The 23,147-nt window shown below is 42.7% G+C and overlaps 1 protein-coding gene across 3 annotated transcripts in view; it reads left to right on the top strand.

Moving 5' to 3' along the window:
* Positions 1-16,875, top strand: part of SNX19 (sorting nexin 19) — a 40,041-nt gene extending 23,166 nt beyond the window's left edge. The window contains exons 9-11 of one of the 3 annotated variants that reach the window (XM_026678599.2): positions 11,041-11,225; positions 12,908-12,995; positions 15,322-16,875. In XM_026678599.2, the coding sequence (XP_026534384.2) occupies positions 11,041-11,225; positions 12,908-12,995; positions 15,322-15,457 (409 nt within the window). In that variant the 3' untranslated portion in view covers positions 15,458-16,875. Of the gene's footprint in view, positions 1-580; positions 2,773-4,906; positions 7,217-11,040; positions 11,226-12,907; positions 12,996-15,321 lie in introns of those variants that run through there. The other 2 variants (XM_087970091.1, XM_087970092.1) reach the window with 2 other exon arrangements.
* The last annotated feature ends 6,272 nt before the right edge of the window (positions 16,876-23,147 follow it).

The following is a 23,147-nucleotide window of genomic DNA, read 5'->3' as shown; positions in this document are numbered from 1 at the left end:
GTCCTTGGGTAGCCTGCCAGAGGTACACTCCAGAAGTTGTAAAAGAGGCCAGGTCTATGGCCAAGTTAGACTTGATTTCACTGAACTCAACTTAAAAATAGTTTTAGAGTTGTAATGCCTGTAGCCTCTACTCCTTTCACATGTTTTAATTTCTGGAGTTGATTGGGAGTTCATTGCAACATTGGTTGGCTGATGCACGTGAGCCCAAGTTCTCAAATTGCGCCTAGTTATCTGTTTTGGTTTTGAACCAGCTGGCGGCGTAGTCTCTCCTATAATTCCAGCTGCATCCCCAAAAATATAGCAAAGGGAAACTAAATACCTGCTTCCCAAGATGGCTATCAAAAGCCACCCATCTGCCATATTGGATGTAGTCCTTCTATTGCAAGGGTCTTCAAACTTGATGAGTTTAAGACTTGTGGACTTCCACTCCCAGAATTCCTGAGCTAACATGACTGGAAGAGGAATTCTGGGAGTGGAAGTCCACAAGTCTTAAAGCTGTCAAGTTTGAAGACCCCTGTTCTATGGTATGATCTCTTTGTGAGATTACAGTTGATGTTCTACAAATGGTAATTGCATTTAGCTGGCTGCCCCAAAGAAGAAGGGCTCAACCTATTTCCCAAAGCATCTGAAGGCAAGACAAGAAACAATGGATGGAACCTAATCAAAGAGAGAAGCAAGCTGGAACGAAGGAAGAACTTCTTTAACAGTGAGAACAATTGACCAGTAGAACAACTTGCGTTCAGAAGTTGTGGGTGCATCATCACTGGAGGCTTTTAAGAAGAGATTGGACAACAATTTGTCTGGAATGGTATAGGGTCTCCTGGTTGAGCGGGGGGGTTTGGACTAGAAGACCTTGAAGAGATCCCTCCCAATTCTGTTTGTTCTGAAATTCTAATAGGACAAATATTTTGTTGTAGAATTACTTTGTTTTCCTATTAAGAGCTCATTAACTAGAATATTCAGCGGAGGCTATATAGAGTGGCAGAATAATGGAATAGGAGAATTACTCTTTGTCTTTTTCATCTCTTGCTTTTTTTTAATCACCACTTTTTCTCTTGTCATGTTTCTTCTCAGAAAGGCTGGGTTAAAACCCATGACATAAGCACACCAGATTTCTAGACCTTCGGACAACATAATTTACTGTAGAAACATTCAGGAGCCATTATGAAAGAATTCCAGAGACTACTGTACTCAAAAAATTCACAGTGAATTCCCAATTCATATTCATTTTCCCTTTCCAAAAACGCATGGATCATCTGTCTGGTTCTTGGCCATGGCCAGATCTGATAACAGGTTGTTTAAGCGAGAAGGATTGTAGTTGTTGCTCCTAGTTTCTACCCACTTTTTTTGCACCGTTGACATAGTGAAGGCAAGAGTGCAAGAGCCTAGGTTTTAAATTTGCACATACGTGTTTCCAAAGGTCACTTTGCCCGGGCTTCAGCTTTGTGTCATGTTCTCCTGATCTCACCTGTGCACAGGTGAAGAAGATAGCTCAGTTGGGGAAACATCTCTCAGATGTATTGGCCATTCACGCTTATTTCATTTGTCTTCTGCTTAAGATGTTTAGGCCAGCTTCTCATGGTTGGGCCACCCTTGTGTTGTCTAGGCATGGAGCAGTCCCAAGAAAATCCCACGCCCATTTGCATTCTGATCTAGGTAACTCTGAGAATACAGGTAAAACCCCAAAGGGCCTCAACAATTCTCAGAGAGCTAACAACCGGATGACTGCAAAGAATACAAATCTTCCCCATTCCCCACCAGTTAAGTCAGAACTGAAGAAGTTTCTTGGATGAGAAGCAAAATGTTTTCCAAGGAAGAAAACCAATAAAGTCCAGTTGCCTTTTGGGAAAGCCCCTTTGGCACCACCATGATTGAGGACCTCCATAGACATTCAGGCATTTTCATCAGTCATTAGATGTTGGGTTGGGCACCCCACCAACTCTCAAGTTCCATCCCTCCCCAGCTACTCCATTCAAGCTTTGCATCTGTTCATTCCCAGCACCTCGGTAATCCGTTCTTTGGCCTTGCTACAATGGAGGTCATTTCCCACCGAGGCGAAGTCACCAAGGACAATTGAGCTCCCAGTTACCACGGCAACTCCTCCATCGCCACGGCTGCTGCTCCACCCTGTCCATTTGCACCCCCTTCCCCAACTCCTTGCCGAGTCTCAGATTGCTTGGACTGGGAAGCGGGGGCGGGCAGGGGAGGGAGACTGGCGAGGCTAGTTAAAGCCAAGTTGGGTGGCCGGTTTAATTAGCTCTCAACCCCAGGAACCCTCTGCTGAGGAAAGCAGGGTCGGTAGCCTGCTGATCCTTGCTGAATGAGAATATGAGTGGGAAGATTTCGCACCAAAACCAGAGGGAAAAAAACGGGATGGCGTTTCCCCCATGCTGAACGGTCCAACCTTCTGCACGTTTGCTCTTAAAAATCTCACTCTTTTCAAGAAACGTGACGTCCATCTAAGGATTGCAGTCCGTGAAGCAAAAGGAAAAAAAAATGCAGGGAATCCTCACCTGAAGTATTAGTACCGTTTTATAAAGCCTTAGTAAGACCACACTTGGAATGCTGCAACCAGTGTTGGTCACCATACTACAGAAAAGATGTTGAGGCTTTGGAAAAAAATCAGAGAAGAGCAACTAAGATGAACAAAGGCCTGGAGACTAAAACATACGAAGAACGGCTGCAAGATTTGGGTCTGGCTAGTCTAGAGGAAAGAAGAATTAGAGCTGACATGATAGCAGTATTCCAGCATTTTGAGGGACTGCCACAAAGAAGAGGTGGGGGGGGTCAAATTATTCTCCGAAGCACCAGAAGGCAAGACAAGAAACAATGAATGGAAACTGATCAGAGAAAAAAGCAACCTGGAATTAAGGAGAAACTTCCAAACAGTGAGGACAATTAACCAGTTAGAACAGCTTGCCTTCAGAAGTTGTGAGTACTTCATCATTGGAAGTTTTTAAGAAGAGACTGGACAGTCACTTATCTGAGATGGTATGGAGTCTTCTGCTTGAGCATGGGGCTGGGATAGAAGACCTCCAAGGTTCCTTCAAGCTCTGCTCAACTCTATTCCTCGTCTTACGACCACAATTGAGCCGCACATTTCTGTGGCTGAGTCATTTGTTTTGTGAGCTTTGAACCGTAGCTTTCATAGAATTATCTTTTCCAAAGCCAGAATTGCATGGATCAGGACCTTTCTTCTGAGCACCAGAAGATTAAAGAAAGGGAAATGGAGGCGAAGTACCTGAACTTTGGACACCTTGTGTCCAAATTCCTATACTGTTGGCATCTCCAGCTGCATCTCCCAGGGACCATAAGCCAAGGACGTCAATGCTGAAGTTCCTCCGGGTCAGGCTGGCTCCTGTGTAATGCTAGCTGTAACCTGTCCATTGTCATGGCCAAAACTTTTCTGCCTTCATTCCAGAAGTTCTCATGTTCTGGGCAGGGAGGTCTTCTCTGCACTGTGTACAAGAACATCTGCCTTGGCTCCCTTCTTCAGGGTTACGTGGTATTACAGACAGCCTGCGTCACGTTGGCAGATGCGCAAGCAATCAATGGCCAGAGATGCTTCTGGGTTGTGAAACTATAGTAAAAAGGAAGAGCTTTATTTAAGACAGATGAGTAGCCCCACATGTAAACAATTGATGAGGTTTATCTGCTGGCCTCCCCTTAAACCATTTCTGTAGGGAGTTGGCATATCTCATTTCCAAAACAGGCCTGTTGGCTCTCCCCTTGTTCAGCCCAGATGCAAGAGAGCTGGATAATGAGTGGGCTGTCTGCATTTCATGGTGGGGGGAAAAGGAAGGGAAATCCTTCAAGCCAGCTGACCTATTTGTGTGATGCTCCTTTTCATAACAGATAAATCAATTAAATGTAAAATAAACACTGCTAGAATAGTATGCGTGCATTGCTCGTTAAAAGTTCATTGCAGGCTTTGGTTCGTTTGTTGTTTTAAAGGCATTGTTTAAATTTTGAAGGAGGCTAAAACATGATGAACTGGGTATGTCTGGTCTAACAAAGAGAAGGACCACAAGTGACGAGATAACAGCCTTCCAGTATTTGAAGAGCTGTCACAAGGAGGTGGAGGTCAGACTATTCTCCAAAGCAGTGGGCCGGGGACCACTGGTGGTCCACAGAGAAATGTCACCCCAAAACAATTAATCCAGGCTGCGCAGGAACATAAAGCTGTGCCACCCACATGGCCCATGGGAACACAAGGCTTGCGTCACTTGCATTGCGAATAACACGAGGTAGTGAGGGGAGGGTGAGGGGGGGGATTTGCTCCATTCGCCCCACGCACCTGGCCTGGCTACCAGGCTGCTTTTCACGTCTTTCTTCTGCTGCTTTTGGCTGTACATAAGGAAAGCAGCAAAAGTCTTCCTTTCTCTCCCCCAGACTCTGCCAGAAATGAGTCTTTGGGACCCTGCAAGGCCTCCTGCTCCAAGAGGCTGTGCCAGCGTGACAAATCTCACAAAGACTCATTTCGGGCGGAGTTTGGGGGAGAGAAAGAAAGACTTCTGCTGCTTCTGCTGCTTTCCTTGCATGAAGCCAAAAGTCTCTCTCTCTCTCCCCTGAGAATGGAGCTGGAGATGGTATCCTACGATCCCAAATAAAGAACGGTCGATCGGTAGGAAAACAGGATGGGGAATTTTCCTGCAGACTTTATTTGGGATTTTCCCAGGGTCTCTGGTCTGCGGGATTTAAAATTATGAGTTTGGTGGTCCCTGAGGTCCAAAAGGTGGGTGACCCCGATACAAAGTTCCTTCACTGGAGGTTTTCAAGAAAAGACTGATCAGCCATTTGTCCAGAAGGCCTACCAAGACCTCTAAGGTCCCTTTCTACTCTGTTACTCTGAATTCTAATTGAAATCCCTGGGTTTTTAAAACCCAAGTTGTTTTTTTTTCAAAAGCAGTGGCCTCCTTGTGCAAAGTCCTGAAAACATTGGATATCCCATTGCAGCAAGCGGATTTATCGCTTCCTCTCGGTTGATTTGTAGCAACGGAATCTGCAAACGTACAGTCTCTTTGAAGTGAATTAGTCTGCAAAGTTAATGGGCCTCTGATGTGGAAGAATGAACTTGCAGTGATCTGTGAAATCTTCTTTTATTTTTACTTTAAAAAAAAAAAAAAGACAAAGCCACTGTTCATCTCTCTGGCTAACTAGAGTTAAGACTGGTTGTCCCAAAGGTGCTTTTTTCAGGAGGCAACTGGACATTCTTGTTTTTTTCTTTTTGAAGAAGTTTTGCTTCTCATCCAAGAAGCTTCTTCAGCTCTGACTGAATGGAAGGATTTATATTCCTTGTAGACAGCTGGTCATTTGCATCCTTTTAGAGGGTCTTTGAGGCCACTTGGAGGTTGATCTGTGTCCTCAGGGTCACCTGAGTTAGTGCTCCTGGTTCCTTTAGTCTGCAATTTTTTTCTGGGAATCTGTTCCTACTCCCACACCATTCCAAGGGTGTTCATCCCAAATTGTATAGTTAAAAGTCTGTAGAGATTCTCCATCATCCAGGTCATGGTTGTCCCAATGGTGCTTTTTCTGGAAGCAACTGGACTTTCTTGTTGTTTTCTTTGAAGATGTTTCGCTTCTCATCCAAGAAGCTTCTACACCTCTGACAGGTTAGTGGGGAATGGAAGGATTTATATTCCTTGCAGACAGCTGGTCATTTGCATCCTTTTTAGAGGTTCGTTGAAGCACTTGAAGTCTTTCCATTTTGCAGAACTTGTGATCTGGACCAGATTAATGAGTGGTCCTTTAATTTATTGGAAACATTCCTTGACCCATGATAAAAGTCTTCAAGACGTAGACATGTATGCAAATTTTTTTAAAAATAAAACCCCTAAACTAATCAAGGTACGGTGTGTTAAAATACAAACCAAGTTACAGTATCCTTCAAGTAGGAGATTAAGGAATGTTGCACTGATAGACATAATCCAAGGGGTCTAAAAGCTTTTTCCATAGCTATCAAACATTGTAAACTTCTAAAAATCTTTGTAAGATGACAGAGTTATGACTAAATAGGTGCTGTTTTTTTTCCTTGCCCTTGTACGCACTTGGAGTTTGCTAAATATGTGCGAGAAAGTGTAATGAGCAGAAATTTTCCATCGGTCTTGGGCTCTTTTAAGTTTTAAGTTTGCTTATGATACATTTGATTCCTTTCTATGAAGTTTGTGTTCTGTGGAACAGTAGCCAACAAAACCTCAGAGAGCCGAGGATGGGTGAGAAAGTCACTGTGGCTCACACGGTGAAGTAGAAACAATGAAATTATTGCCAAAAACGTGGATTTGGAATGGAAAAGTTGGGGGCTCTTCTACACATTTTGAATTATGTCATCGTAGACCCAAACCCACAGTTCCCATACATCTCTTGTGACAAGGTGACAGAACACCATGATGGACATTTTCCCTCTATGGGTGGCCCTCAATGGAACCCCAACATTTCTGTGGCCAAGCGAAACCTTGGTTAAGTGAATTTTGTTCCATTTTATGACCTTTCTTGTCCCAGTTAAGTGAATCACTGCCATTATTACATTAGTAACTTGGTTTTTCCTGAAGGCCGTCACTCTGTTAAACAACTAATTCCCACAACACTGTCAACTTCGTTACTAACTTAGTTACTAACACTTACTTTGTTACTGTATTACTATTATTCCTCTCATCCTTCCTATTACCTACCTCTTTCCACTTATAATTATGTAGCTTGCTTGTATCTTTACAATTTATATTGTTTTATTTGTTTCCTAGTAAGTTTTGATTGCATATTAGTAACCTATGACTATCACTAAGTGTTGTATCTTATGATTCTTGATGAATTTTTTTTTAATGTACAGTGAGAGCTTATGCACCAAAGACAAATTCCTTGTGTTTACAATCACACTTCGCCAATAAAAAAATTCTATTCCATTAAATGAATCTGGCTTCCCTATTGGTTTTGCTTGCCAGAAGGTGTTATGTCTCACCTTTACAAAGAAGATGAGAAGTCCAAACTCCGACCAAATACAAGCAGGCAAGAAGATTCAGTATTTACAGAGTTTATTCCTTTGAGCCGGCAATGTTCTTGGCAGTATCACACACGCTGCTTGCCAAGTCCGACAAGATAACAGAAACATTAATCACGAAAGCTTTCAAGAAACAGGATACAGCGAAGCTCCACAGAAAAATTCACACTTTGTCCCGTACGGAGTTCCCAGAGCAAACACACCCACTTTTATTCCCTGTGGGGTGTGTCACTAACTCAGCTCAGTCTCTGATTCGTCCACGTCTCCTGCGTTGCAGCTCACACTTTTTCCTGCGACACTGCCTAGCATCAAGCCAGCATTCGTCCGCTTGATTCTCTGTCAAAGGCTGCTCCGATATGCCCTCCTCCTCCTCCTGATTAGCCTCAGGCTGCCCCTCTCGGTTATCTGCCGAAACCTGAGGCATAATCAGGGAGGAAGGCATTGCCGAAGAGGAAGGTCCTGGGGAGGAAGGCATTCCCAATTCCACCTCCTCATCTTCCGAGTCCTCTTCCTCCAAGAATGCAGACTCAGGACTCGGAGCCACAACAGAAGGTTACAAAAGATGTTCACAGGAACTCCCCACACCCCAGAACGCTACACACGTCATAAATATGAGTCAGTTGCCGAATCTCTGAATTTTAATCACATTACCATGGGGGAATGCTGCAACAGTCATAAGTGTGAAAAATGGCCGTAAGTCACTTTTTTCAGTGCTGTTGCAACTTCGGTCACTAAATGAACTGTTGAAAGTCAAGGACATGCTTCCAAAATTGGGCAGCGTTATTAGAAGGAGCTGTGCAGAAGAGGAAGGGTGTCAGGATTCCGGTGATTGCCCTAATTAAATTGTGAACCTGGAGCCAAGCTTCAAAAGCAACCGAAAGATTTATTAGGAGCAACATGTCCGGCATTAACCTGTATGAAGCCAACTCTGGCAACTCTCCTCCTCTCCCCCCCCCTTTGTTTATGGCAACTCTAAAACAGGCATAGGAATGCTTTACGAGTTGACAAAAGGTTGCTGATTGACCACGGAGTTCAATTCTTCTTAATGGAGGACAAGTTAGGTGCCAGGAGTTTATTGTCATTCTGATATGGTGGGTTTGCTCCATTAGAGCCTTACGAATCAAATCAAAGGTGATCTAAGATAGGGAACCTCCTCCTCTTATTGAATACCTCACACCAACTTATTGCCAATTCCGTGGCCAGGGAACCTTATGGAGGGCTGGGTTCAGTTCCACGATTCCATACCTGTCCCATTATCCTGCTTTGCAAGGATTACTCTCGATGTCTGTGGAGATTCTCAGATCATGGTTGTCCCAAAGATGCTTTTTTTTCAAGAGGCAAACTGGACTTTCTGGTTTTTCTTTTGAAGACGTTTCGCTTCTCATCCAAGAAGCTTCCTCGGCTCTTGAAGAATTGAGCTGAAAAATACTGAGCTGAAGAAGCTTCTTGGGTGAGAAGCGAAACGTCTTCAAAAGAAAAACCAGAAAGTCCAGTTTGCCTGTTGAAAAAAAAAGCACCTTTGAGACAATTACTCTAGATATAAAGTCAGTTGCTTTTGGCCCTGGATTCCTTTTAAGCAAAGGAAAAAGTGGATTCAGGGGGTAAGGCTTGCGTCCTTTCTTCCAGATAGAAGCTGGCAAAGCCATCCCGGTGGTTTCTTCCTCCACTTTTGGGATCACGAAAGGTTGAAGATGTGCTAAACAAACACTCCAATGCCCTGTCTTGCAGCCAGGGTATGGGACACAATGTTCATGGTTTATACCATTGTAAACTTCTACAGGGCAGAAGACAGGAACAATTCACGTAAAAATATTGGGCAGTTCTCTGCAAGTCTTGGCTGGCTCTCTTGAAAAGTTCAACGTCCTTCATATATACTGATTTATAGGCTGCTTAATTTGGGGAGTGCTTGTATTTGTCTCCCTTGAAAAACACTTAGCAACTCAGTACAGCTTCATTTTATTACTCTGGGCAGGGGCTGCTATCTCCCAATTTTTCCAGCCAGAGTCAAAAGGCAGGAATTAATATTGGGGGAAATTAGCACGGAGGGATGCCGTATGTGGACTTTCCTGCTTAAATAAAATAAATGTAAAGGAAAGGGAAGTTGATAGATTGATTGATTGATAGACAGGTAAATAGGTAGATAGGTACGGAGAGAGAGAGCCACGGTGGCACAGTGGTTGGAGTGCAGTACTGCAGGCTACTTCTGCTGACTGACTGCCGACTGCCTACAATCAGGCTCAAAGCTGACTCTGCCTTCCATCCTTCTGAGGTTGGTAAAATGAGGACCCAGATTGTTGGGGGCAAGAGGCTGACTTTGTAAACTGCTTAGAGAGGGCTGTAAAATCACTGTGAAGCGGTATATAAGGAAGGAAGGAAGGAAGGAAGGAGGGAGGGAGGAAGGAAGGAAATGCAGTATTGCAGACTAACTCATTGCCCACAGCCAGAAGTTTGATCCTGACCAGCCCAAGGTTGACTCAGCCTTCCATCATTCCGAGATGGGTAAAATGAGGACCCAGATTGTTGGGGGCAAGAGGCTGACTTTGTAAACTGCTTAGAGAGGGCTGTAAAAGAACTATAAAGCCGGTATATAAGTAAGTGCTATTGCTAAGTGCTAAGGAAGGGAGGGAGGGAGGGAGGGAGGGAATGAATGCAGTATTGCAGACTAACTCATTGCCCACAGCCAGGAATTTGATCCTGACCAGCTCAAGGTTAACTCAGCCTTCCATCGTTCAGAGATGGGTAAAATGAGGACCCAGATTGTTGGGGGCAAGAGGCTGACTCTGTAAACCGGCTGTAAAAGCACTGTGAAGTGGTATATAAGTCAAAGTGCTATTACTATTGCTATTATACTTAGGATTTATGATTTTGTTTATTTATGGCCCATGCTTTAACTATTCGCATTATAAATACTTTAGTGAGCCATTGTCAGCATGTCATTAAGTTTGGGTAGATTTGGCGTATCAAATTTGATTGATCAATTAACGGCATGCCACTAGAAGTTTAAAATTCTGCTTTTCTGCCCTTTGTTTTTATTTCATGGCCATCTGGTTTTAAAATTGCTCCGATCCAGTGTGGTCATGTTCTGATTTGATGGACGAGACACGACTCAAGGGAGCGTGGGGGCTTGCTTCTCTTTTTATAGACACAATTGGTGTATTTTTGCTCGCCTGGTTGTTCCGAAAATACTTTCTCAAGCACCTCCAAAGTCAGTCCTCCTATGTCTGGGTCATTTGTATTCTTCTTTTGGGTTTGTTTATTGTCTGCGATGTGTCTGCTATATAGAGGCAACTGTTCTAACTTAATGCATCAGGAAGAGACATGTTAACAGAATAACAGAATTGGAAGGGACCTTGGAGATCTTCTAGTCCAACTGTCGGCTTGAGCAGGAGACCTTATAACATTTCAGACAAATGGTTGTCCAACCTCTTCTTAAAAACCACCACTATTATTGGAGCATCCACAACTTCTGGAGGGAAGTGTTCCATTGATTGTTCAGGAATTGGTTCTCTCTGTCAGGATTCTGGCAGTTACTCCAATTAAATCATGAGCCTAGAGCAACGCTCCCAAAACCTAAAAGGATTTATTAGAAGTTAACATGCCAGCATTAGCCTGAGATACATAATTCACTGTCACCCTTGATCCTGCTTTTCCCACAACCCCTCTGAGTGTATCATCCAACGAAACACATCCATAGCCAAGAGTCATCAATCATGCTCTCCAATTAGATTTTTGCAGGGGAGAAACTTCAGTCATCTAATCAGTCTCTGAAGAAAATATGAATGGAACGTACTTTCGATTCCACACTGCTGCCTGCTCTTTGAAACCTTTATGGTTGTCACTCCCCTTGATTCATTGGTTCTTGTTCTGCTTTCAGGTGCTTTGAAGCTTCCAGGGTGTGAGTGTGTATGTGTGTGTTTAGTATGTTCATGTGAGTTCCAAGCAGCAGTAGTACCAAAAGAATTGTTCTACAAGTTTGGACTCAAGTACCTGAAAGGAACAACACTTGTTCCTACAATTCCCTTCTCTTATTTGTATTTTTTCCCCTACAGGTGGGTTGAAGTCCAAGTAGACAACTTGACCTGCACCCAGTACTGGGTGCAGTATCTTCGGCTGCTCCAGGAATCCATTTGGCCTGGCGGAGTCTTACCTGGGGTGCCCAAACCACTTAGGACGGAAGAGCAGAAGGCTGAGACTAAGGAACGGGCCCTGAAGATTCTCATGGCAATACTGCCTGGTGGGTGAAGGCCAGACATAAGGGGTTTTCCTCCTTGTAGAGCGTCATGGGAATGGCCTGGTGGGACAATCCTAAAAGTCATTCCCTGATCCTTGGGAAAGGTGGTAGCTTTAAGAAGAGACACAATCTGGCTTTTCCCTGAGTCATTGGGGAGGGGGAGGAAAAAAATAATTGGACCTACAAGATAATCAGGGAAAATAAAACATAATAGAGCTATGTGTCCGTGGAGATTCTCAGTCGTCCAGGTAGTAGTAGTAGAAATAGGAAGAGGAGGAGGAGGAGTATTCTTGGACGAGAAGTGAAACATCTTCAAAGAAAAACCAGAAAGTCCAGTTGCCTCTTGAAAAACCACCATAATAGAGCTACCTCACTAGCACTGATGATGTTACCTAAATAGGTCATAAAATGTCTTCAAAAAAGCCACCAAACTCAGGAAAGCACCAAGGACCCCACAGTTCAAACCTGAGCTGTAAATATTCTCTTTTATCAGAGAGTATCAGTACAATTCAATGCTAGTCTTCTACAGTCTCTCCTGGTTTGGGTAATTCCCAAGAGCTAACACACCTTAACTTATAATAGAAATAGAGCTGAACAAAATGATAGAAAACCATGAACATGCAAAATTTTCTCCCAAATGGGCCTCTTTCTTGGCTATGTCTCATCCCCATCATTTTTTCTAATCCAGCATGCTAATAATAATAAACCATAATCATGCCCATCAAATGAGGCTGTTGGTTTGAAATCTGTATACTCCCTGACAGAAGGTGTCCTGTCCATTTCTACATCTCTAAACATTTAAAAAAAAAAACATTTTATTTATTTGTACGTTGAAAAGACATACCGTTCACAGCACACTTTTAAAAAAAAAACATAAAAAGGAAAATCACAAGAAACAGACATAAAACATCAATGTTCCAAAACATTAAAAGGCCTGGTGAAAAAATATGTTTTGAATATCTTCCTAAAACCCTAAATAAGCAAAAGAACGGCTTGTTCCATAACATGGGCTCTTCTCTGGAAGAAAGCAGAATTAATCATGAATGTCAAAACAGATATTTCCCTAAATATGCTCTGTGAAGTCTATGGAGATTCTCAGTCGTCCAGGTCATGGTTGTCCCAAAGGTCCTTTTTCAAGAGGCAACTGGACTTCCTAGTTTCTCTTCGAAGATGTTTTATTTCTCATCCAAGAAGCTTTTTCAGCTCTGACTGGATGGTGGGGAATGGAAGGATTTATACTCTTGCAGACAGCTGGACATTTGCATCCTTTTTAGAGAATCATTAAGGCCACTTGGAGGTTTATTCAGGGTCACAGTAGTATAAATGGGTGAGGAGCCTTCTTGGAACTGCAGAAAGGAGATAGATTATGTTGTATCCCTCCCCCTCTGTTGAGAGAGATGGCTGTTCAGTGTTGACATGGATGGCCTCTTTGACCCCTCTTTCAAACCAGCGGTCCACACTGTCCAAAATATGGACTTTGCTATCTTCAAAAGAGTGGACTTTGTCTCTTGCATGCAGGTCGATTGCTGAATCTTGTCCTGATGGGTTTGTTCTCCTCTTGTTCTCAAAGAAAAACAAGAAAGTCCAGTTGCCTCTTGAAGAAGCACCTTTGGGGTGCCCTGTATTGTATTATACTGCTACCATGTTTTTCTTGTGAATTCATACTAGTCTTTTGATTCCCACAGACACACTCCAAGAATTCCTAGGTGTCAATAAATGTCAACAAAGCTGGAGCCTTGTCTTAGAATCCATGCAGCATTCAAACATCAACAGGTAACTTTCGCCGTATGATACCAAGATAGGAAAATGAATCAATATTTACACTGGGCAGAGCCATCAAATAAAATACAAGTAGTCCTCAATTTAAGACCTCAATTGGGGCCAGAACTGTCATCAGTAAGCCATGTGGTCGCCAAGTGAGAGGTTTCCCACTTTTTTACTTCAGTCATTAAACAAATTTGGCTTCCCTCATTGACTTTGCTTGTTGGAACCCAACTGGGAAGCTTGTGAATGCCATGAACACATAACATAGAATAGCAGAGTTGGAAAGGGCCTTAGGAGTTATGTAGTCCAAGAGTCTTCAAACTTGGCAAGTTTAAGACTTGTTGACTTCAACTCCCAGAATTCCTGAGCTAACATGACTGGAGGAGGAATTCTGGGAGTTGAAGTCCACAAGTCTTAAAGCTGCCAAGTTTGAAGACCCCTGCTCTATCACCTATATCACCTATCTATCATCTCTCTCTCTCTCTCTCTCTCTCTCTCTCTCTCTCTCTCTCTCTCCGTACCTATCTACCTATTTACCTGTCTATCAATCAATCAATCGATCATCTATCTATGTAGGTATGTATCTATCATCTATCTATCATCTATACAAGGGTCTTCAAACTTGGCAAGTTTAAGACTTGTGGACTTCAACTCCCAGAATTCCTGAGCTAACATGACTGGAGGAGGAATTCTGGGAGTTGAAGTCCACAAGTCTTAAAGCTGCTAAGTTTGAAGACCCCAACCCTCTGCTCGAGCAGGAGAATCTATACCATTTCAGATAAATAGCTGTCCAGACTCTTCTTGAAAGCAACCAGTGATGGGGCACCTATAATCTCTGGAAGCAAGCCATTCCACTGGTTGAGTGTTCTCACAAATTGGGAAATTTATAGTTTTAGTTGCTTCTCTCTTTGATTAGTTTCCATCCATTGGTTCTTATCTTGATTTCTGGTGCTTTGGAAAATGGGTCAAATACATGACCCTGGGGTGCTGCAACCCTTGTAAATCCATGCCAGTTGCCAAGTATCTGATCTTTTTTGATCATGTTACCTTCGGGAAGCTTTGATGGTTATAAGGGCAAGGACCCATCCTGGGTCACTTTTTTCAGTGCCATCCTAATTTCTACCAGTTGCCAAACTGTCAGAAGGTGAGGCCTACCTCTAGCACAGGATCTTGAAAGATAAAATTGAATCCTAGGTTTAGTAGGATAGGCAGGACCTACAGAGGGAGGACTTTCTGTTTAAGCCATTTCATATTTTTTCTCCCATTGCGTAAGTTCTTTTCCTGTAATGATTCTGCTCAGTCTAAATAAAATGACACTATAAAATATCACTCCCCAGCTTGATGCTGGCTGTTAATATGATGTGTTAAAATCCTAACATCTCGTTGTGCATGAGATTAGCGGGTGCTCATATAAACAGTTGGCAGTATCTAGCAGGCTTTGGCCGATCTTAAAAAAGCAAAGCGGGTTGAGATCTATTTATTCCTTGGATTTAGTTCCCGGATAGGAAACCACCTCAGTGTTGTAGAAGAAGACAAGAGGCAACTTCCATATTGTTGCCAAGAAAACTATGTGGGTTTATCTCATGATGTCTTGACTTTACTATTCAACAAACCGCACCGTTAAGCCATTTCTAATGCTAGAGTGTTCATCACCTTGGCTATTCATACTTGGAATCCGCTGTCCCATTATGTTCTGACCAAGGCTTATTGAGACACTAACAAACACATGTTAGTTCCAAAACCCTTTTTTCTTTATTTCAACGGCTGTGAATTATAGTCATTCACAGCCCGTAATGAGTTTCAAACAGTTTGTAATTAGTCCCATGGAAGTCTGCCAAAGTCCTTCAAGATAAGTCTGATAAGCAAACACCTTTATCTTCCTTGAAATGCTGCCAACGACTAAATTTCCAATTCAACACAGAGCTTCAGGTTTCAAACCGACCAGTACGAACAAAGTTGCTTCCTGCAAAGGTTCCTGTCCCTTTGCTCCTTTATGTCTTATGGGAGGGCCAATCACCTCCAAGCCTTATTCCCAAATTGCCCCTTTTGTCTTAACTGTTCTTGCCTTCTGGCAGCTCTGCGCATGCGCGCACTGGGAGCAGGCTCCTCCTGTTCCTCTGCCTCAATGCTGTCAAATTCTGGAGGCTCCGGAGTCAGCGCATAACTCCCAGATGGCCCTGGCTCCATCTCTGTATCAGATGCAGAACCCTCGTCCAAGTCCTCCCCATATTTGCGGACTGGACTATGTTCCTCCTCACTGTTTGACTCGGCTGCCAGCTCCGCAGGCTGCCAGCGGACTACAACACATTGATTCAAAATCCTTCTTTCTTTTCAGGCATGTCATTTATTCCCTCATGGACATCCTGATGGAGTTTTTGATCCCCGATTCCCCGATGGAGGCACCCCAAACAACGTCAGTAATGACTTCCATCTATGGAGCTGCTGAAAGAGCTAGTACTACAATGCATTAATTCATATTGTGAGGCACAGAGAAACCTCCTAGACATGATCTCATACGATTCATTGCTGTTGGTCTGATCCAGGATCTGTTGATGAAGGACCAATAGATAGAAAGAATTCTGGTAGAGATCAGTGACTCCTGTCAAAGATGTTCCTGAGTTGTTTCTGCACAATAAAATAGTATCGGTTTGAGAACCTGGAAGAATTGCAAAGGAGTTGAGAATGAAAAGAAATAACCTCCTGAATGTTAATAATCTGGAGAATAGGATAAGACTTGAGCTACATTCCTGGATAGATGTAATTTTGCTTTCTGCATGTTTTGTTTTAATTTACAGGAAGTTTTGGTGCTCCCAATGTACTTATATGGGCATTCCAAGATATGTCCTCTCTGTTTTTCCCTTCCCAACAAAACCATTCCAGTGAGCAGCGAATGAAAATTCATCCCTGTTTTTGCTTTTTATTCTGTACATCATGTATTTGTCCTTGAAACTTGACAGTATTCCTGGAATCTTAGAACTACCAAGTGAAGAAGGTTTGATTGCATTCCAAAATTGATGCAGTTGGCTCAAGTCACTTGTGTCTGAAGAGATGACAGAACCCGACTCAATCATTTTGCTGTTCAGCTGGCTTGGAAGAAGTTTATTGCTGTTTGGTTAACCATCTAGGATGCTATTACTCATTTAGATCATTGGGATAGTTTTCATTCTTTTATGTCGGATGGATCTAGATCAGCTATATATACCCTGTTTCCCCAAAAATATGACTTATCCTGAAAGTAAGCCCTAGCTTGATTTTTACATGTGCGCCCAATATAAGCCCAACCCCCCAAAATTAGCCTAATTAAGATTCCACCCACTCCAGAGTGCATGGGTAAAAATTAAGCTAGGGTGGGGATGGTGGGGGGGTTGGAGCTGCCCTACTATTTACCTTTGGACAGTTGTAGCCAGGCTTCACACCACCCAGACACCTGCCTTGCTGGCCCATTTCTTCTGCAGCCGGCAAGCCAGGTAACACTTTCCTGAAGGCCTCTGTAGCTGATAACAAAGCTCTGGATCGATCTGGAGCTCTGTTATTGGCTGCAGAGGCCTTCAGGGAAAGCCTTGCTAGCCACAGAAATAGTAGTTCCTAGAAGGAAGACCTCTGACAGCGAAAAGGAGGCCGGGGGCGATGCACACAAGTGAGGTTAAGTCAGTGGGTGACATCCCCCGAAAATAAGACCTGGTGCCTTTTTTGGTGGCCAAAAAAATTATAAGACACGATCTTATTTTCGGGGAAACACAGGTATATGCACCCAGCTAAGGGTTTAAGGAGGTGTTCATGGATTCTTAAGAGGGGAGAGCTCTGTTTGTCAGCCTAGATTTAAGTATGTTTTCAGGGGAAAGAGTCCCTGAATTGAGTACATATCAAAATTAAAGTTGTTATTTGTCTACATCTTGGGCGAATTTTCTGTTGACATGTTTGCAGAGATGCAAAAATCACCCAGAGTAAATATCTATGGAGATTCTCAGTCATCCAGGTCAGGGGTCCCCCATCCTGGGTCACAGCCTATTCGCAACCAGGCCACATGAATGGTGGGCTGGCATGAACAGGCAGCTCAACTTGTGTGAGTGGCGAGACAGTGTGCATGGACGCACATGTGCAGCTCAACTTGCAGAAGTTGTGCTGTGCACACATGCACATGCATGATGGCCTGCTGTTTGCGCAAATTGAGTTATGCACATGCCAGCTCACTGCTTGCACAGCCCGGTTCCCCCCCCCCCACCATTGGGCTACCAAGCCACAAAGATTGGGGACCACTGATCCAGGTCATGGTTGTACTGAATAATGGAATAACAGAGTTGGAAGGGACCTTGTAGGTCATCTAGTCCAGCTCCCTGCCCAAGCAGGAGACCCTACACCATTTTTGACAGAAGGCAGTCCAGTCTCTTCCTGAAAGCCTCCAGTGATGAAGCTCCCACAAATTCCGAGGGCAACTTCTGTTCCATTGGTTGATTGTTCTCACGGTCAGAAAATTTCTCCTTATTCCCAGGTTGAATCTCTCCTTGATCAGTTTCCACCCATTGTTCCTTGTCTGGCCTTCACGCGCTTTGGAAAATAGCTTGACCCCCCTCAAATATTGGAACTGAAAAAGCTTGGATGAGAAACATAATGTTTTCAAAGAAAAATAAAACAAGAAAGTCCAGTTGCCTTTTGGAAAAACGCACCTTTGGGATTACTCAGAGGAGGGAAAACACCTGCCTCCCTTCAGAGTAAACCTTTGATAAATGACTTTTCAGTGTCTGCCGAGTTTAAAAGCTCCATTGGGGAGGACGAAGAACGTGGGTGATCGTGGCTACCAGATGAGAAAGCCAAAGCAAGTTCATGCTGGAGTTCTCTGGTGAGCCTCATCAAAGCTCTTCCATCCTTTGCTACACCTGTCAGTCTTGGACAACTGTCTATCCAGAAATGATCCTCGTTCTGTGCCCTCAGCTGTAGGGAACTGAGTCCAGGATCCAGTCAATGAAAAAGCAGAATCAAACAAATATTAGGAGCAAAGAAAGTTTATGTGATGTACTAAAATGTCCTAGGCACAATTTAGGGGGAACTCCCCCAAAAAAAACCCTCACTATCACGGTACCAAGTAAATCCCCACAGCAAACAAAACTCCAAGGCAGGTACATTCCTAAAAGAATAACTATTGGATATGCCATATTGGCACGGGCTGGTGAAAACCGGCTCTAAACATTCCCAGAGTTTTCACCTAATTAAAAGAAGTTTTTCACTTTCTCAAAACAATCGGTCACACAGTCCAATCAGGATACAGTCCAGTTGCTAGGTGACTTCAGTCCCCTCCTTCCAAGCACCTGCTGGAATGTCCTTGGTTCCCAAGAGAAAGTATTTTGTTTTGGCCAGAAACCCCAACTTACCTACTGCCCCCTCCTATCCCTTAGCTCCAGTTGTGGCAGCCCTGAAGCCTCAAAATGGCCTCAGTCAGGTCAGCTTCAGGGTTGACACTCGCTTTATTTTAAAACGAGAGGAAAATGTACCCTGCAAAGTGCTTGAGTCCTATATAAATCCAGATGACGATTCCAGATGTCCTTGAAAACCGATTAACTTACTGTATATTTAAAGAACGTTTGCATAACACACGAAGGAAAGAGAGGGGAAACTCTCTCTCTCAATGGAGCCATTTCCTGTGTCAATAATTCTGCAATTAAGCACTCCCATGGATTGTGTAGCAATCCTGTGCAGAGTAATCAGCATCAGGGTCAAATAGGGAACTTTACATGAAACAGCTGAGTAGACGCCATCGCTCTAGTTTAAGGAATTCTGGAGCTGTGGTTTTAATGTGAATTCCCAGCATCTCCACTCCCTTGTTTCAATTATCTTCAATGATAGACAATAGTTCCTTAGACTGTAGGTTTCCTGTTTCAATTGCCTTTTGTCAATCTTTTGACTGGTAAGCTGTGCTCTTGGGCTCAGGACCTGGAACTCTGCAGGTACAGCTGCAATCAACATGGACAAGAATGAGAGATGTTGTGTGATGTGGCTCTCCAGGAAGACATTGTGTCCATCTACCTGGGGAGGTAATAGGGGCACGGTGGCTCAGTGGCTAAGACTCTGAGCTTGTCGATCAGAAAGGTTGGCAGTTCGGCGAATCAAATCCTTAATGCTGCATAATGGAGTAAGCTCCCATACCTTGTCCCAGCTTCTGCCAACCTAGCAATTCGAAAGCACATAAAAAATGCAAGTAGAAAAATAGGGACCACTTTGGTGGGAAGGTAGCAGTGTTCTGTGCACCCTCAGTATTTAATCATACCGGCCACATGACCACAGAGACGTCTTCAGACAGCGCTGGCTCTTTAGCTTTGTAACAGAGATGAGCATCTCCCCCTAGAGGTGGAAATGACTAACACATATGTGCAAGGAGGGGAACCTTTACTTTTATCTACCTGGGGAGGTGGTACAGGTGTACATTTTATTTCCTTGGTCCTGCCTTCAAGGAATTAAAGGTAGCATCTGTCCTGCTATCACAGCATCTCCTCTGGGTGGAAGTTAGGATTGGAATGAAGGAGCAGAATTACGTATGTGGTAGCTAGACAGTTGGATCTAATGGTGAAGGCACCAGGCTAGAAACCAGGAGACAATGAAAGCCAGATGGGGTATGAAAGCCAGATGGGTGATTTGGGGCCAGTCACAAGAGACAGTTCTAGTCCTGCTTTAGGTATGAAAGCTAGCTAGGTGTTTGGGCCAATCACCAGGAGACAATGAGTTATAGTTCTGCCTTAGCCATGAAAGCTGGTTGGGTGACTGAGCTAATCACTAGGAGTCAGTGAATTCTAGTCCCACCTTAGATATGAAAGCTAGCTGGGTGACTTTGAGCCAGTCACACTCAGCCCAACTCACTTCACAATGGAGGTGGAAGGATTAGGAAGAATTAGATATGTTTGTGCCTTGAGTTGTTAATAAAAATAATAAAAGTGGGACATAAATAAGTAACAAATAATTAAAAATACCTACTAGTGAAAACATTGAGCAGAGGATAATGTTCAAATATCCACTCCCTATGTTGTCTTTTATTTTAGTTTTATATATTTTTATTTTTAAACATAAGTATTGAATACGTGAACAGTGTGGCATCTGGGTATCGTTAGTTTTGGTACACAAATGATAGTGATAATATTGATAGTATTAGTTACATTAATCATACACACAAAATTTAATTAATCATTCTAAATATTAAAATTAAAGTTGTTGACATGCAAGTGTTGGCTACATTCTGTATATAATCCATCATTTAATTGTTTAATATTTTAATACACAATACTAATAACCATAGTGGCAGTATTTAACTATACATAATAGGAACATCTTTCAGCCTCTGTTCTTTACATCTACATATTAATTTTAATGTGTTATATAGAAATATGCTCAATAATATTTCCCCCTTTCTAGTTTCTACCTCTCTATGTTGTCTTGAGTTTGTTGGAATAGAATAGAATAGAATAGAATAGAATAGAATAGAATAGAATAGAATAGAATTCTTTATTAGCCAAGTGTGATTTGACGCACAAGGAATTTGTCTTGGTGCAAATGCTTTCAGTGTACGTAAAAGAAAAGATACATTCGTCAAGAGTCAAGAATCATCAGGCACATACATCTTATGAAGTTTCTTATCTTATGATGTTCACACATCTTATGAAACTAAAATATAGATCCTTTGATTTCTGCATTAACGTATGAGCCTAAACATTTTTAAAACTACAAATAATGATTCAACATTAATAGGTGGGCCCAGCCATCATGGTTTAAAACAAATTAAAGTTTCTCATAATATCCAACTTGAGCCTTGACCTTCATTCACTGCTGCAGCTGAAGTTGAGAATTACTTGAGCAAAATTGGCCTCCAAGGAGTCCCTTTGTTTCTCTCTTCTTTTCAAAGCCGACTATTTTTTTTTAAAGTTTAAATATCACTTGACCAAAAAGGTTTTCCTTCCTGTTCCCAAGATATTTGTGGATCAAATGGTCAAGAGGTGTATTCAGGGAATAATCTTGAAGAATTCAGAAGCAGTGGGGTTCAAACTCCTTCAAAGTTTAAGATCTTTAAGAAAGACCCTTTGAAAAGAAAAGAAAAGATTTAGTGAAGTATATACATTTTTTTTTTCAAGTGCTGAAAGTACCTCCTGGACCTTTAGAGAGTTCAGGAAGTAATATTTATCTTAAACAAAGATCACAGAAGTGTGTTTGTGTGGTAAAAAGAAAAGGAAACATTGCTTTCTGAATACGAATTTTTTTTTTTGCCCTCTGCTACATCATCTTCAATGCAACTTAGCATGGAGTTCTCAGAATTCAATATTTCTTCATTTTGGAACATTTTAAAATTCACACTATCCCTGATTTAGTTCTTTTATGTACTTGTTTAGATCTGGGAGAAAGACTTATTTCATCCAACTTATTTTATGACACTCCAGAAAGATTGCAGAGAAGAGCAACCAAGATGATTAGAGGATTGGAGGCTAAAACATTTGATGAACAGTTGCAGGAATTGGGCATGGCTAGTCTAGGGAAGAGAAGGACCAGGGGAGACATGATAGCAGCCTTCCAATATTTGAGGGACTGCCACAGAGAGGAGGAGGTCAAGCTATTTTCCAAGGCACCTGAAGGCCAGGCAAGGAATAATGGATGGAAACTAATCAAGGAGAGATTCAGCTATGGAAATAAGGAGAAATTTTCTGACAGTGAGAGCAATCAACCCATGGAACAGAAGTTGTCTTCAGAAGTTGTGGGAGCTTCATCACTGGAAGCTTTCAAGAAGAGACTGGACTACCATCTGTCAGAAATGGTGTAAGGTCTCCTGCTTGGGTGGGGGGTTGGACTAGATAATTTACAAGGTCCCTTCCAACTATGTTAATCTGTTAATCCTTTGTATTGCCACTTAAGTCTCCTACAGCTGTTCCAGCCCTGACATTATGTCAGAGTTTCATAGCCATCTAATATCTATGCTCCTGCCATTATTTGTGGTTGTTAATTAGCAGCCATATGAAGTTTCTTTTTCCTCCTTGGAAGAAACATGGAATAATTGTTGGAAACCCTCATAATGCAATTCTTAAGCCTTAGAGCTCTTAAAAATTCATGCACAAATGAACTAAGCGGTATAAGTAGTTTTTGACTTACAACCATTCGTTTAGTGATTGTTTGAAGTTACACCAGCACTGAACAAAGTGACTTATGACCAGTCCTCACACTAACAACCATCAAAGCACCCCCATGGTATGGTGATCAAAATTCAGGCCCCTGGTAACCGGCATGTACTTACAAGAGATCATAGAATTGTCATTTGCAACTGGTTTCTGACAAGCAAGCGGGAAACCAGATTTGCTTAATGTCTGCATGACTTACTTAACAGTTGCAGTGGTTTGCACAACCTTGGCAAAAAAAGAAAAACAAATGGCCAACTTTAACAACCACCTTGCTTAGCAACGAAATTCTGGTCCCCGTTGGTGTTGTAAGTTGAGGACTACCTGTATTAAGGAATGGAGAAAGTTGGAAATTAGAAGGGGGAGGCTGAGATTCTGTACGCCCCCAAACACCAATGTGTATATGGAGGTGACAAATATTCAGTGGTTGATTCTACAGTGCTACTGTAGAAACCAGAGTAAACATTTCAAGTAAGCTTCATACCTTAAGAAAGGTAAATATTTGCATATCTAGTTGTGACCAACTCTAGGGCACGATACTCATTTCTTGTTTCTTGGACGAGGGAGCCAGGATTGTCCAAAATCATTTCCGTCGTCATGTGGCCAGCATGGCTATATGCCAAATGTGCATGGAACACTGTGCCACCAAAATGGTAGCAATAGCAATAGCAGTTACGCTTATATGCCACTTCGCAGAGCTTTACAGCCTTCTTTAAGCAGTTTACAGAGTCAGCATCTTGCCCCCCAACAATCTGGGTCCTCATTTTACCCACCTCGAAAGGATGGAAGGCTGAGTCAACCTTGAGCCTGATGAGATTCGAACTGCCAAATTGTAGGAAGACCGCAGTCAGTAGAAATAGCCTGCAGTACTGCACTCTAACCACTGCGCCATCGTGGCTCATACTGTGGTACTTATTTATCTACTCGCATTTGCGTGCTTTGGAACTGCTAAATGGGCAGCAGCTGGAGCAAGGAACAGGAGCTCATCCTGTGGCACAGTCTCTGGGTCTCAAACCTTTCCAGC

Source organism: Notechis scutatus, chromosome 7 (genome assembly GCF_049901735.1).
Source record: "Notechis scutatus isolate UNSWTSFEM ecotype Mainland chromosome 7, rNotScu1.2, whole genome shotgun sequence".
In the NCBI taxonomy this organism is placed as follows: Eukaryota; Metazoa; Chordata; class Lepidosauria; order Squamata; family Elapidae; genus Notechis; species Notechis scutatus.
The sequence above is the reverse complement of the archived record's forward strand: the minus strand, read 5'-3'. Positions and strand labels throughout refer to the sequence as shown.